The 16,541-nt window shown below is 44.9% G+C and overlaps 1 protein-coding gene across 3 annotated transcripts in view; it reads right to left on the bottom strand.

Annotated features, from left to right (window-relative positions):
* Window positions 1-16,541, bottom strand: part of LOC119159974 (Fanconi anemia group J protein homolog) — a 59,493-nt gene that overhangs the window by 1,179 nt on the left and 41,773 nt on the right. For 2 of the 3 annotated variants that reach the window (XM_075889964.1, XM_075889966.1), the window contains 7 exons: window positions 15,300-15,419; window positions 8,172-8,243; window positions 7,364-7,493; window positions 6,861-6,964; window positions 3,612-3,647; window positions 636-766; window positions 427-491 (listed from right to left, as the gene is read on the bottom strand). In XM_075889964.1, the coding sequence (XP_075746079.1) occupies window positions 427-491; window positions 636-766; window positions 3,612-3,647; window positions 6,861-6,964; window positions 7,364-7,493; window positions 8,172-8,243; window positions 15,300-15,419 (658 nt within the window). The remainder of the gene's footprint in view (window positions 1-426; window positions 492-635; window positions 767-3,611; window positions 3,648-6,860; window positions 6,965-7,363; window positions 7,494-8,171; window positions 8,244-15,299; window positions 15,420-16,541) is intronic. The other variant, XM_075889965.1, reaches the window with a different exon arrangement.

Raw genomic sequence — 16,541 nt, 5'->3', positions numbered from 1 at the left:
AAGTGAGGAATGTATAAGCAGGGCTTTACTGTACTTAAGTTTTATCTAAACAGCCATCTTTTCGTACAGGCATGATGAAGAAAGAACAAATGTAGATCGATGGTGCAGGAAACAGCTCTCGTATACAGAGACAAGTTTCAGCCTGTGTCTCTTTCCAGTTTGCAATAATGGAAGTGAAACTTCAAAGCGATTAAGGATTTCTAAAACACATATCAACTTCATCAATAAAATTTTTGTATGAAGGTGCTTCTGCACAATCAAAAATGCAAAACCAGGCTAGCACAGTTGTGCTGCCCTCTATCAAGTCTCTTGCCATTTCTTCAGCCGAAAAACAAATGAAACAACACAGAACTTGTACTTTCAGATTCCACTTGAAGACCTTGCGAGTTCATGTTCTTTTCATGAAAAAACTTTCTGCCATCTTACCATTCTGAAACTTTGGTTGTTGTGAAAAGCGGTGGTCTATTATAATCAAGGCACCCCAGTCTTCCCTGTAAAAACAAGAAAAATACGGAAACATGAGGGAACAGTAGATTGCAGAGACCTTAATTTAAAAATAGTTGTTTCACTTGAAAATTAGTGGCAGCACTTGCACAAGCAACAACGTTTTGACAAACCAGAGTACACTAACCCACCTGTGTCGAATGCACCTTCCCAGGGCCTGATTAAGAGCACGGAACGCCTGCGTCTCGTACCAAGAATTTCCAGCCATCACTTGTCTGCCAGACTTGAGCTGCTGGTCATTGTACTTGCGTTTCAGGTCAACCTAACATAAGAAGAGGGGTGGGACCAATAACAAACCCTGCATACTTTAGGCAAAGCAAGAAAATGGAACACTGCGCAGCACGCAATATCCGTGTTATGCAATCTTGAACAAACACAACTAAGAGGCAAGTTCAGTTTATAAGTAACTCAGGTGCACTAAAAGCAAACTGTATTACCTATATTGTGTAGAACTAGAGCAATTTATTATTATTTTGCAGTGTTATAAGCATAACCTAAAAATCCCGCTTTCGTGAGTGAAAAAAAATCACATGACCGTGGGACATGATTAACAGTGGATGAAAATCCAGTAAATGCTACCATCACATAACATGTCCAGCTTATAATAGATAGAGTGTGGCTCTGCATTTACAAAACAGCATGCTAAGGGGAAGTAGCATGTCATATTTCTACAGTCGAACACTGTTGTATTGAACCCACATATATAGAATTTTTGGGTATATCGAACCCGCAAGTTGTCCCCTTTAAATTTCTTTGTAAGACTATAGAAATTCGCACGCTAATATCGAACGGTATTTTTACTCGCTTTCGGATATATCCAACGCCGCGCGAGCTAGAAGGTGTGCTTCGGCACTCGCCGACCTCTGCTCGAACTCGAGTGCGGTGTTCGAAACCCTCCTTCAGACACTAAAGGGCGTGAAAAGGCCTGTCTCTGCTTGTGCAGAAAGAAGGCCAGAAATGGTGCTTTATGTGCACAGTGGAATACAATTTTAAATATGTGGCGTAATAAGTACAATGTACTTGTAGTTTTTTTCAGTGCCACGTGAACAGGCAGGGCTATGCTTTCACATTTCGGGACCACTTAAAAAATCACCGTGCGGAAAAAAGCCCGAACAATCCTAGATCACATGCGCCGTGGGTATCGCGAACGAAATCCTGCTCATTTGCAGAAAGGTGTCAACGATGGGACATGGGAACACGAGCAATTCGTTAAAAATAATTTAATGCTTCATCTGCCTATACATAGTAAGACCTGTGCGTGAGAACCAGTGTTGTCTAGCATTCGAATTCTGGGCACAAGTAGAAATGCTATGGCGAGAGAACTAATGGGGGCTTATCACACTAAAAAGAAGGAAGGTGATCGTATTAGTGACACTTCTGTTGTGCTGCGCATCGGAAACTTGGCTATGATATGAATATATGTTGCTCTGCCGATCCTGATTCGCGTTGTATGTGATGCGAATTGTGCCTGCATGTGCCACTCGCTTGTGCATATATTTAATTAAGGACATTTCTGGCTAAAGCTTATTGCGAGTAAACACCCTGTCTTATCTTTCTGTGCTCCTGCCTGTACTCGTCGATTTTGAACTTCTAAGTTTTCAGACTATCACAATAAATGTCACAAGCTGTTTGCTAAGCAGAGCACGTGACGTGGCATCATTGCCACTGCTGTAAGTGTTTTTCACACTTTGTGTGGGCAACCACCCAACGTGCTGTGCAGCTGTTCACGGCCACCTCCCGTATGGGGTCATTCTAGGTGTCGAGGTAATGCAAAGTGCACATCTCTTTTAGAAAACAAAATCAGCTAGATCTGATCACACACCCGTTACACCAATGCACGACACGGAGGGGTGCACTTCCACGGGAAATGCACGCATGTGGCATAGCAAACATTCTGGCAGTGACCGTGTGACCTTAGTAGGCGACACGGTGCAAGCAACTAGCTTGGAACAATTGGCTTCACCTGGCAACAGATTCCACATTTCCAAAAAACGGTGCCTGTTTTCAGATCACTGCGCAGATGTGCATGCACATGAGAGTCAACCAGACAAGTCTGTCTGCTCCTAGTTTTTCCGAAATGCTCCTAATATTGTCAGCAACATTGCACATTATCGCAAGGATGGTGAAGCAATGTGCGGGAGAGCCAAAATTGTTTTGGGGGTTTGGTAAAATGAAAGACGTCCCAGTGGTGCCTTCAGCAACACTTACTGTGGCATCACATTAATTTTTTTTTCAGTAGTGACGGCACATGTCGGCAGGTGCCAATTTATGCTTGGCGTCTACTCCATACTGACATTCGGTGCGCGGTTATGCCATGTTCTTGGCAGGTACGTATTAATAGGATCTTACTGTACATTACTGCTTCATGTGATGGCTCTCAAATGGACCCCGTGTTGAGGAATGGGTGCCTAAACGAAGTTGGAGGACACTCGAGCTTCATTTTCAAGAGTAGACTGCGATAGTGTAATCAGACAGTGTTCATGTAGCCTTTCCATTCGCTAGCGTGACTTTACCTCTTCGTGAACACCTAAATTGCATCGCAAAGAAAGCCACAGTGCAGATTCCCTCTGGCACCTACATCCACGCATACAGCGGGAGGAAACGTAGCGGGGCAACGTGCCTTGTTGCAAAGCGCAGGAAACTCAAAGTGTGCTGGTGAGCCCTTTGTGGCATCTCACAGCTGGTATTCAAGCCTCTGACCCATTGAAGCGCCTCCAAGATGTGCAAACCACCTTAGGCATAAAGGCGTATATACATAGCTCACCGTTAGTATGCTATAAGATGCATGGAAGGATGCTGAAAGGTTCCTGGCTTTGCACGGACAGTGTATAGTCATAGCTTTCATAGTACACAATTATTAAAGTATTCGGTTCTTTACACAGATGTCATCTTTTATTAACATTAAAAGACCAAGCTACAGGTCCTCAAAACATATCTCAGCAGCATGTGTGGCGTATGCTATACCTTCAGAATAATGTTCCTTCAAGAGTGTGACGACGACGCACTGCATGATTTACACAAAAATGCTGCTGGTCACCGAAAGGTGCAACACAGTAACAAAAAAAAAGCTATTCACTACCAAAACAAATAAACAAGCCATGTCTTACCTGGATATCCTTTACATTAGGAAATGGAATGCCAATCTGTAAAAGTAAACAGAAGTGCAGCTTAGACCTGTGATTGTGAGGACACTGCCTTAGCTAATCTTCATTTGAAAGCTTACATAGAAGAGTAAAATGTAACTTTTTTTCATTCAACCATCTTGTAAAGCACATGTCAACATCATCGAGCAACACAAAAAGCAGCTAAAAAGACAGAGCGACCAGTGAAATCATTAAGAGCAAGCTCAAGAACATTACAACTCGCAATGTTCCAAGTTGAAAAAGTATTATTAAATAACAAGAGTAACTGCACAGCTTAAATTTACACAAACATAGCATGTATTAGTGCGGTATAAATAACAAAAAACACAAACGTAGAGAAAGGTAGCCACTAAACATAACACCTACCTTTCTTTTTTTTGTGTTGTGTTTCTTTCTTATTTGCACTGCGCTAATACGTGCTACATTTATGAATAACCAACTCACCCGAGCAGCAACCCTTCTGAAATTTACAGACTCGTAAGCTCTAGCCCACATATCTTCAGGGACAGTGCTACAGTCAAACCCAAACATTCAGAACTCAAGTAAATCAAATTATCCATTGTATTGAACTATTTTTTAACATGACAATGGGCAAACGTCGATGCTTTGGGAAATCAGCAGTCACAAAAATAACATCTTCCCCAAGAGAACCCTGATGGGATGCCAAACAGCAGCATTGCACACGGCGATTCGGCCGGCGATTCCCCAGAGGGCACGCGGTGCTTTCAATATGTTGCCGATGACAGCGTCGAGGATTCGCCGACATTGGCCTTTCGCAGTCGGCGCTCCTGCTCAGCTTCCTTGGCTCGTGTCTTGTCGGTGCTGCCAACACATTGAAGACCCTTGCGCTCAGCTTCCTTGGCTTGCGTCTCGTCGATGTTACCTGCATACCGTCTCCATTCGCAAATGCGACCAGCGTGCTTGACTCGCACCTCATCGGTGTTGTTGGTCTCCCACTGCCCACGCTTGCGTTCGGCTTCCCTGGCTCGCGCCTTGTCGGTGCTGCAGGCACGACGTCGCCATTCACGAACACGATCAGCTTTGCTAACCCTCGCAGCGCCGGCGACAGCCAGGTTAGGCGAAATCGCTACGGTGCATGTTTCGGCAGGCGAAGGAGCTTCGCTTTCCGGCATCCTCTCTATCGCAGATAAACGAGCCGAAAGAGTGTTCACTCGATGTGCGCTCAAACGTTGTGAGCAGTAGAGAAGGTGAAGCGAGAGAGAGGTGACATGTAGCGAGAGCACGGCAGGTGAGAGAGAGAGTGACATCACCACGCACTGCGAGGAAAGGCATGACCTACTTGGCACTGCCCCGACATCTGCGGCAAAGAGGAGCACGGCGCAGCGCGTTGGCACAAAAACACGAACGAACAGTGTTATACAGGCTAGTTAAAGAGCTGCTTCGCACCTAAAAAAACAGCTCAAACAGTTGATATATCGAACATTCAGCAGTGTGAAACACTTCAAGTTGGCCTCCTTTCACAAGTTGGCTTTTCCTCGTCGAAGGGGACTCTTTTGCACGCATCTGGAGAGAGTGAATGGCATGATTAAGTGGGCGTCACACAAAGCGAGTAGAAACTACCGCTTGCCGTCGTGTGCTTTTTACATGGTTTGTTGTGATCGCACCCACCACCTTGTTGTGCAAGGTCACCATTCGCCTTTCCACTCCATTTGTTAGAGCAACCCTGTGCCACTTTTTCAGCATGGTCAGCAAACGCTGCCGATTAGTCAATCATGAGAATACGCGAGCCATACATTATAGCGCGGCACACCGCCTGGAATTACAACTAATTCTCGAAAGTCAGCTAGAAATCGCCTCCGTTTCTTTCTAAAAAAAAGATGCCAAACACCCAAATTACTGCACCACAAACCAAAGCCCGCGGCTATTGGCTGACTTGAACATCGTGAGCTACGTGTCACCATGACCATCGCAAGGTGGTGCCAGGTGCACACGTGCGCGCTCACGAGCGCATTGAAAGCCTTGTGTTCAAACAAACAAAATCAAAAGAAAGCACTCACATTATAATGCACTCTAATGAAGGGATGCATCTTGTTTGCCCCTTTTCATTTTCCTCCCTGCGTAGCTTTCAGCGCACTAGCTGGTATGAAAGGAACGAGAAAGTGCTTACACTGTGCAGCAAATCCGAGTGACTCTGCTCGTAATTGATGAATTATAAAAAAGTTTTGGCTGCCAGCAGTGCACACACGTTGGTTGCCTAAAACATAGTCTGCTGTTGTCTCAAGGTTGGTCTTGTTTTTCTGTATACCAAGCGTGCTTTTCGGCTGCTGCACGCAACAGTGACATCAGTTTTCATTTCCCTACATTCGACTGTGTTGATTATCGCCAGCCTTGTGGAGTGCAGCCAGCATTTTTCCGTTTTATGGTAGCCAATGCGTCCAAGGAGCCTAGTAACGTTTTTCCAAGTACTGATTGTCAGTGACTTCAATAAAATTCATTAAAGTCACTGACAGAATTTCCGGCAGAGTTTTTATTCCACTCCCAGTCATGATTTCAAGTTATCGGCAATATGACTAAAAAATATTTCAAGATAAAGGGAAAAATATGTATGGGACGTATAATGCTCGATTCTGCGGAAAATTTTGAATTTTTCGAGATATGGGAGTTCGAGTTAACGAGGTATTGCTGTGGTTGCACAATAGACATCATGTCGGAAACAGGCTGCATTTAGGGCATGTTGTGGTTGTCCTCCCATCCCTTTCTCTGCTGTAAACGTCCACGAACAGTCAATTCGTAATTTCGTAGGATCCACTTGGCATCATACGACACACGTCACTACAAAAATGAAGCAGTAATTTACTGCTGACGCAGCCATAATATCGCTTACCCAATTCCACAACATACAAAATGTATCACCCAACATTTTGTTTTTATGCTCCAATCTTCGCAGACTGTCCCCGATGAAAGCTTTGCATGTGTGTACCGTTTTATCATAGCATTTCAGTTTGTATCTTTGAGCTTGTAAGTTGTAAGGGAGCTTATTTTTTAGACAAGTTCATTTTTCGTTTTGAAGCTTTCAGACTTTCACTTGACTCTTTTTTTTTTTTCTCGCCATGTCGACATTTTGCTATCCAACCTTCGGTCAAAGCTTGTCACATTTATTCCTCCTGTTGCGCAGTCTTGGTTACGTATTACATCTCTCCAAACGGCTGAGCTGTGACACGTGCAAGAAGAAGGAATCTGTGGCTGTCTCACCGTCACCACGGCTCTCGCACTGTTGTCGGCAAAGTCCAGGCCTTCGCTCACTTTGCCCCGACACACGGCAAGCAGAAGGGCTCCTCCCCTGTCGTCCTCATAACCTGTTAGGCACAGGAAGATACGAGGACAAGATTCACCGATTGTATCTGTCGAGATGATGAAGAAAAAACATGAAAAATCTCACCAAATAAAGCTCAACCTAATGATTGCGACTGAAACCTTTTCCGATCGCAACCAACTGCAACTTATCTATGGATTGCAACTGATTGCACCTGAAATTAGGTGGCACGCTAGGCCGCATCAGTGCTCAGCATACCACTTAATTTCTTTGACTACGCGTGCACGTAACGCTGCATAAACAGCATTCATGTACAAAGTTTCTGCTATAGTGACTTAAGATCAAGTACCTGCAGGCCCTCTACAAAGAGTATAAGTAAATTCTAAAGAAATACCAAGGACCGGCAAGCTGGTATAACATTGGTATGCTTATTGGTAATTACCATCGCTGTATTTTCCTAAGGCATGGTTGAAGTACTCGTTCATGGTGCAGTCGAAACTGTCGGAGTCTGCCTTCTGGGGTTCCATGGCAATGTGCTTCAGTCTTTCCAGCTTGCCCCACATTCCAGTGTTCTGCAAAGTTTTGCGATGTAAGAGACAGAATAGAAATTGTAATTATTGAGAATACAAAGAAAAGTTAGGCAATGAAAGGGACAAATTATAATTCACTCGTTTGTAGCACAAAGTGACAAAGGAAATCCATACAGTATAATCTGGTTAATTTGGATTTCATGAGCACAGGAAAAACATCGAAAATAGGCAAATGCGGAATTAACGAATGAACAGGACAAACATTAAAATCTACTTGGGCAAGCATGGCTTTATTTGCTGAAATATTTTGTGACATTCATCTGCTTTTTTGTGCAGATTCAGGCTACATTACATCTTTCCCCAAGTCTACCGAATGGCCAACTGCACGTAAATGGTCAGAAGTGCTCAGATAAATGTCCTCAAGTATAAAATGCGCCTCAGAGATTTTCCATAAGGTGCGGCGAGGTTGCAGCTGCATTTCCTTGCAAGACCCTTGGCCAGAATCTTAGTCATCACTGTAGCACACGATGAAGGTCGCATGAAAACACGGCCACAATGAAAAAATAAGAAACTCCGCAAGAAGCGACAGTGCTGACACAACACAAGGGAAATGGGCGTCGAAGGCGCAGTGATGTGAAGAAGATGCCGACCATGGAGGATTATGACGGCGACGCTGTGGAACTTACAGAACAAGGTGAAAACTATTTGACAATTACACACCTGCCATCGCTGGGACAATTTGTTCATCATGCCATACGATGGGAAGAAGCATAGCACTCCATAGGGGACAGCCTGAAAGGAGAAAACAGGAGTTTTCTTGCATGATTTGCTGGTTGGGTTGACTTGCTTTTTAGCATGTACAGTAAAACCTCGTTAAGCCGTACCCGCGCAAACAGTAGTTTCGTTTTAAAAGTAGCGAAGTCAAATCCCTCGACTCGTCGGCCATTGAACATAATGCATTTTGTATCCGCATAAGCCGTACCAGCTTATCGCGTATGTATCGGTTAACAAGTAGTTTTTCCAATTTTCGTTGCGCACTCGCCGCGGCATGTTGTCCCCCACTGGGCGTCCCGACAGAACAGCAAGCCCCAGAGATCGAAACACGCCTCGCTTGTTTGTGTTGATGATGATGGCGGCTGTGTTGGTGAGCGCCATCTCTTGGATTTTTCTGCAACAAGAAGCACGTGGCCGGTTAGGCTTCTGGTGTTGTCCACGCGATGGCGCTTTGCACAAACACGCGGGCAGGAGGTTCGGTAACAGAATGGGTCGCCAAGCCATAGCTTTTTAGGGAGACCCAGAGCCCTGAGGCCAACAGTGTAGCCAAAGACGAACCTAAAGGGGCACAAATATTCAAGTCACACGAAGTCCGTGGGAGAAGAAATTGACGTAAACACAAGAGTTGAGCTAAGTCAGACGTAGGCTATATTAACATGCAGGGTGGCAGGAATAGGTTAAAGTGGGAAGAGATAGAAGAGCAGTTGAGGCAGGAGGAGCTGATGGTATATGGGGTTGTGGAGACACATTTTCGGGACATGGAGCAACCACCCTACAATCCGGACTACGTATGGGAATATTGCAATAGAACAGAAGGCAGTAAAAAGGGGGGTGGAATTGGTGCATTTATACATAAGAGCATGGGTTGGCAAAGAGTCAAGCAGGGATGCATGGAACATTTATGGTTAAGAGGGAAAGTAGCTGGGCAGATGACACTCCTTGGTTTGGTGTACTTGTGGACGGGAGCAAAGGCCAGAGAGGAAAACCAGGCAATGGTGGAATGTATATCAAAGGACATTGAGGAATTAGGAGGAGAGTCCGAGATAATTATACTAGGAGATATGAATGCGCACATAGAAGATATATATGGGTATACTGACTCAACAGGCAAAATGATCATGGATATGAGTGAAAGGCATGATTTGATCATTTGCAACAGTACCGAGAAGTATGAAGGGCAAATAACATGGGAGGTAAGAAGGCTGCAGTCAACGATAGATTACGCACTGATGTCACATAGGATGTATGATAAGCGCAGGGGAATGCACATAGATGAAGGTGGCTCCTGAAGTCTAGGTAGTGATCACAAACGTATCAAGCTAAGTTTTGGAAGAGCAGCGAAAGTGGGAAGGAGACAAGATGAGCAACTACAGGAAAATTTTCATTAAGAATATAGAAATTACTACTAAACAGATTGAGAAAGTAATCACTGAGGATAATAAAACTGTGTGTACATACACAAATCTAATTAGACTGTTTGGGCTAGAGCTTGCTAAGGCACGTGACAAGTCACCCCGGAAAAGAAGACACAAGCCCAAGAGTTGGTGGGATCAGGAAGTTAAGAGAGCCATAGCAAAACATCAGGAAGCCTCTAGGGAACACAGACATGCTAAGCAACGGGGTGAACCGACAGATGATGTTGAACGAAAATGGGAAATCTTTCTAAGCTCTAGAAGGGAAGCATCCCTCCTGATCAATGAAAAGATTAGAAGAAAGGGTGCTCAGTGGCTGGCAGAAGTACATAAGAAGGACAGAAAGGCAGCTGCGAAATTTTGGAACCATCTAAACTCCCTAAGAAATGAAACAAACCAAGAGCAGAGGTTTATAACTACAGCTCAAGGTGCTAGGCTAGAAGGGGACAAAGCTACTAATATATAAGAACAAGGGTGACAGAAAAATTTCAACAAAGAAGTGCCTTATGCACCACAATAGACAGGAATGGATCAAGTGGCACAATGGCTCCATTTTCACAACGAGAGTGGGAAAGGGCCGAGAAGAGGGTTCCAAGTAGTACATCAACAGGCCCAAATGGCATTCCAATTATGCTGATAAAGATATTGGGTCTGAAGTCTAAACAGACTTTGAGAGAGGCAGTGAGCAGAACTATAATCGATGGTGAAGTCCCTGATGGATGGAAACTTAGCAGGATGAGCATGATTTAAAAAGGAAAGGGGGACAAAGATGACATAAACAACTACCGTCCCATAACAGTGACATCAGTGGTCTACAGGCTGGCGATGCAGATTATAAAGGAAAGACTGCAGGCATGGATACAGAATGAGGGGGTGCTGGGGGAACTGCGGAATGGGTTTCGGAAACACAGGAGGTTGGAAAACAATCTGTTCTCACTGACGCAGTGCATCGAAATAGCAGAAAAGGAACACAGGCCCCTGTGGCTAGTATTTTTGGATATCAAGGGTGCGTACGATAGCGCGGTTCAAGAGGACTTGTGGGGAATACTAGACACACTGGGTGTGGAAGAAGGAGTCACTAATCTTTTAAAGGAAATCTATAAAAGTAACAAGGTAGTTATAAAGTGGGAAAAACAGGTATTCAAGCCCACAGAGGTGAAACGGGGACTTAGGCAGGGGTGTCCACTGTCACCCTTGTTATTCATGATGTACCTAGAAGGATTAGAGGCCAAATTAGAGGGAGGTGGACTTGGCTTCGACCTCTCTTTAGTCAAACAAGGAAAACTCATTGATCAGGCACTACCAGCATTAATGTACGCAGATGATAGAGTTCTGATGGCCGACAACAAGGAAGATTTGCAGAGATTGATGGACATCTGCGGTAATGAGGGAGCTAGGTTAGATTTTAGATTCAGTAAGGAAAAATCAGCAGTCATGATTTTTAATGATAATGAAGGTAGTGAGCTTAGAATACAGGAGGTCATGCTAGAGATAACAGATAAATACAAATATCTGGGCGTATGGATAAGCAATGGGACTGAGTACCTAAGGGAACACGAAATATACGTGGCGACTAAAGGTAACAGGAATGCAGGTGTGATGAAAAATAGGGCACTGTGGAATTACAATAGGTATGATGTTGTGAGAGGAATATGGAAAGGTGTCATGGTGCCTGGGCTGACGTTCGGCAATGCGGTCTTGTGCATGAGATCAGAAGTTCAAGCAAGATTAGAAATTAAGCAACGTGGAATAGGTAGGCTTGCTTTGGATTGGATTGGATAAACTTTTATTTGGTCCTCCAAAACACAGATCACTGTGTTGCGGGCAGCTCCCACGTGGGGACTGAGATGCCAAGCTCCTCAGCCGCCTCGCGGGCTTGGTGGACAGCCCAGAGCTGATCTGCCAAGGACGAGCTGCGGATTGCCGCCTCCCATCTGGCAGAGGTGATGTGCGATAAATGAGCGAATTTGGTGCACTGCCAGAGCATGTGTTCTAATGAAGCTATTTCCCCACAATGTGGACAAAGATTACTTGGGTATAGGTCAGGGTACATGATGTGTAACATTTTCAAAGTAGGGTACATCCGCGTTTGCAAAAGCCTTAATGCAAGTGCTTGGGGCCGGGTTAGATTTTTGTGAGGTGGAGGGAAAATCCTTCTAGACAGGTAGAAATGTTTAGTGAGCTCGTTATATGTTGTAAGAATTTCCCGGTTATCCCCTTCACCGGTAGAACGCATCCCCGGGGAGGCGCGGTTGGAGAGTTCTCGCGCCGCCTCGTGTGCTGCTTCGTTGAGATTGGGAGGGGAATCGTTGATTTGTCAAAGGTGAGCTGGGAACCAACTCAGAAGATGATGTGTTATGTTCTTGCCTTGCAGAATTTTCAGCGTTTGTTCACAGACCGTCCCCTTGGCAAACGCCCGTAGTGGATGAACCTTGTGGATGAACCTTGCTGAAGACCTAGGGAGTGACCACTGCATTCTTGCCACTACCTTCTCCGTGGAGCGTAAAAAGGCTTGCTTTAGGAGCTCATGGGAATACACCAAATCAGGGAGTACAAGGTGATATGGGATGGACATCATTTGAGGGCAGGGAAGCTAGCAGCAAGATAAAATTTGAGAAGCGATTGAGAGAAATGGGGGATGAGCGTTGGGCTAGGAAGGTTTTCAGCTACTTGTACGTGAAAAATGTCGATACAAAATGGAGGAAGCGAACCAGAAAATTGACTGGTAAATACATGGAAAACAGCAGGTGGCCAAACCAAAAAGAACTATCGGATAAGAAGAAAGTGAAGGAAACGGAGACTGACATGTGGAGAATTGGCATGATTAAGAAGTCCACACTAGAGATCTATCGAACTTTTAAGCAGGAAACTGCAAAGGAAAGGATCTATGATAATACTCGGGGTAGTTCTCTACTGTTTGAGGCCAGGACGAGAGTATTGCGAACCAAGACATATCGAGCCAAATACGAAGGGGTAGACACAATACGCAGTGCGTGTGGAGAGAAAGAAGAAACTGCCGAACACTTGATAATGTTCTGTAAAGGGCTTCACCCTATAGTTCAGGATGATGGCGCAGAGTTTTTCAAAGCACTGGGGTTTAGGGACAGGGAGGGCAAAATAGACTTTAAGCGGGTGGATTTAACTAGAAGGAGGTTATCTGATTGGTGGTTAAAGTCAAGGCACGAGTGAAAACAAAACCCTTCACTGCAAAATACGAATCCTCAACCTCACTACTTAAAGAAAAAAAAAGATAAATCTAATGGTTAGTTCACTAAGTATTACGGCTAGATGGCGTTAACCGCCGCCCGATCTAAAGGGTACAGCCACATGCATCCATCCATCCATCCATCCAAACACGGTGTGCGCTTGCTTTGCTTAAATTGCTTTCTTTGTTCCTTTGGCGCCGTGCATAGGTGTTCTCTGGCTGATTCCTGCCGTACAGCTCTCGCGTCGTTTTTCACGTGTTGCGTATGTGTGCTTGTGCTGCTTCGTACTTGCGTCATGCCGAAGCTGGGACAAAAGCATCGAGTGCTGAAAATAAAGGAGAAATTGGACATAATTCGTGCTATTGAAAGTGGCACGAAAAAATCGGCGCTGGCACGTGAAAAGGACCTGCCGTTAACCAGGGTGTGTGGAATTTGGAATTCCAGAGAGAAGTTGCTCAGCAGTACTGCTGCAACTGCGAAAAGGTGCCGGTTACGCGGTTCGGCGTTTTCAAATGTAGAGAAGGCGCTGGTGAAGTGGCTAAAAGCTGCACGGTCAACAAATCTGCTTTTCAGCGGACCCCTGCTCGTGGAGAAGGCCCTGGTTTTTGCCTCTCAGCTCAACCATGACAACTTCATGTGCAGCAATGGCTGGCTGGCCAAATTTAAGGCGAGGCACGGCATTACCACGAGGACTGTTTCGGGGGAAGGTGCTGCTGCTGACGTGGATGGCGTGGAGCAGTGGCGAAATGGTTAGCTGAAGAACATCTTGGAAGACTACGCACCTGATGACATCTTTAATATGGATGAATCGGCGCTATTCTTTAAGCTGCTACCAGACAAAACGCTCGCGTTCAAAGGCGAGACGTGCACCGGCGGCAAGCATGCAAAAGACAGAATATCAGTGGCGTTTTTCGTAAACATGACTGGAACCAACAAAACTCCGCTCCTTGTGATTGGAAAGTCGGCGAAGCCTAGATGTTTCAAAGGCGCCCGGTTGCCATCAGGGGTCATCTATAGCAGCAACACCAAAGCATGGATGACGGCAAAACTCTTTGAGGAGTACATGCGCCTCATCGATCGTCGTTTTGCGGCTAAGAACAGAAGAGTTGTTATTATTTTAGACAACGCTTCGGCGCACGTCGCCCTGGACAACCTGACGGCTGTGAAGTTGGCGTTTCTGCCACCAAACATAACAGCGATTGCCCAACCCTCGGACCAAGGCATCATTCGAGCTGTAAAACAGCTCTACAAGAAGAATCTGCTGCGCAGATTTCTTCTCGCCACTGAACGTGGCAAATTATTCTCCAGCGAACTGGTTGGCGCAATTCACCTGCTCGAATACTCGTGGCGGCAGGTTGAAGCAACGACAGTTCAAAATTGCTTCAAGCGTGCTGGCTTCAGTGTGTGTGCGGGCGACGCAGATGACGCCAGTGACACCATCGACCAGACTTCGGACATTTTAGACGAAGCTTGCAAAACTCTGCTAGCTGAAGTGCTGGAGCGGCAGGGCGTTACGGAAGGCATTTCCTTCCCCGACTTCAGAGACGCAGACAGCGATGCGCAGACATCTCCGGACATGTCCGACGAAGCCATTGTTGCCTCGGTTGTCGAAGTGTCGCCAAATGAAAGTGATGAGGACGACATGGAAAACGACAACACGGGTGAGCCAGGTCCGACAGTGGCCGAAGCTGCGCATTGCGTCAGCGTTATGTGGGTATTTGCCGAGAAGAGGGGGCTGGCGGAAAAGCTGGCACACAGCATAAATGAGTTTGAGGCCGCTGTCGTTGCTGCTAGGCTGCCGCGTCGTCAAATGAAGATTACAGACTTTGTCACGCGAAGTTAATAAATTACTGCACGTTTTTTGTTCTTTCATCGCACTCCCTGAAGATTTCTTTTTTTGACAGGTAAGTGAGCAATCTGACGCTATTTCGGTTAAGCAGTACTACTGTTTAGTACATACTTTTTCCGAGCTCCGGCCAACTACGGTTTAACGAGGTTTCACTGTATATGTGTATGTGATGGGGTGGGATAAAAGTCAGTTTGTAGGCTCCCCTAAATATTCAGAGTTTTTGCACTTGCGCTTTCATTTGCCATGTGTCAGACACAGTCACTTGTTCAAAAAGAAAGCAACCATGCAATTCAGCGGCACTACCACTATAGTATGCATCAACACCCTTAGTGATGAGAGCACTGCCGCACTGCCACAGTCTAGTGCTTCACTCAATAGCAAGAGCAACAACGAACTGCTGTGTTACATGCTGTGACACTGCATTATGACATGCTTCTTTATTAAACCATGCATGCGAATATGTCTCTGTATGTGCATGCGAGTGCGTGAATGAGTGATTTTATAATCATGCTGTTTTCACATGTTACGAAACTCGGCCACGACTTATTGCTTGATTGTATCTGTCCCGAGGTAACTGCCTTCACCGGCAGACTTTTGAAGAGCTTACCTTGCAGATGTCCCAAAGGATGGACCCTATCTCATCTTGAAACTCAAATGTCTCTGCAGTTTTAAAATTGGCGGTGAGGTTCACATTATTGGGTCCACATGTAATGCTTCCAATCCAGACCTAAACGGGAGGAAAAGCCGAAAGCGTACATTTGTTTTTGTGGCACGTGATTTTCGTTAAATGACCCTCAGTGACGCACAACAACTGAGAAAACTAATAACCGTAAAGATCTTGGAGTGTTACTAGCACCGACAAGTAGTTTGTATCATCTTCTATGCCTTTTCTTGCAGTCACTCAAGGCACTGCACTGAATTCAACTATATTAGCAACTTGTAAAAGACATACTTGCTGGCAGAATAACTGTTTTAAAATTTGCTTTTTAGAAGAGCCACTATCCCTAGTATGTGCACGTTCAACAACAGATGAAACTCACAGGCAATAATGGACCTTCTCCATCAAGGAGGCACTTTAACGTACCCAACAGGAATCAAGATGCACACATTTATATTTAAATGCACACAAAGCACAAACACTATGGCAGTCAAAGAAAATTAAAGTGGCCTACTAACATTCATTTTTCGAAATAGTACTGTTATAACAAAATCAATGACAAAAATAAATGTTGAATACATTGGTAGCTGAATGAAACAATCCATGGTTTCCTGAACTATTCCCGAATGCAACAAGGTCGGTACTTAGTCAAAGAATATGACTTTAATATCCAGTGCACAGGCTGTGCAACTTTACAATAAAACTATTTGTGGAGCACAAACAGACAGCTAGGCAGTAGAAATTCGCAATAGCAGAAAAGAAACTTTTTTGTCAATTTATAGACAGGTCAAGCACTTGCAAGCCAACAGAAGCATTCACATTTAAAATAGTACAACACAGTTTTCCAGGGTGTAACGACAAGCTTAACCACAGAGTGTCATCCTGCAGTGTACATTTCGTCAGTTACTTAAACTAAAATGTGCTCGTTTCTACCACTTTGAATCGTGACCTTTCTATGAAACCTATGGCGACAAGAATGCACCTTCCCAGTGTTTTTTTTGTTTCATTAAACAGGTTCCTTGACCCTATTCTTCAAGAGAAGACTTTCTTGTGCTTCACTGCAAAGGCATAGTTGCCGTGAACTAAGCCACAGAGGCGTCATACCAATCGGCAAAGAAGTTAGGAAAATTGGAGAAGTCCCGATGTTGACAGGTGTGCTCCCTCAACAACAAGATAGTCATCCACAACGCG

The sequence above is a fragment of the Rhipicephalus microplus genome, chromosome 3, assembly GCF_043290135.1.
Source record: "Rhipicephalus microplus isolate Deutch F79 chromosome 3, USDA_Rmic, whole genome shotgun sequence".
Taxonomy (NCBI): Eukaryota; Metazoa; Arthropoda; class Arachnida; order Ixodida; family Ixodidae; genus Rhipicephalus; species Rhipicephalus microplus.
Note: the sequence above shows the minus strand (reverse complement) of the source record. Positions and strands in the feature narration are given on the sequence as shown.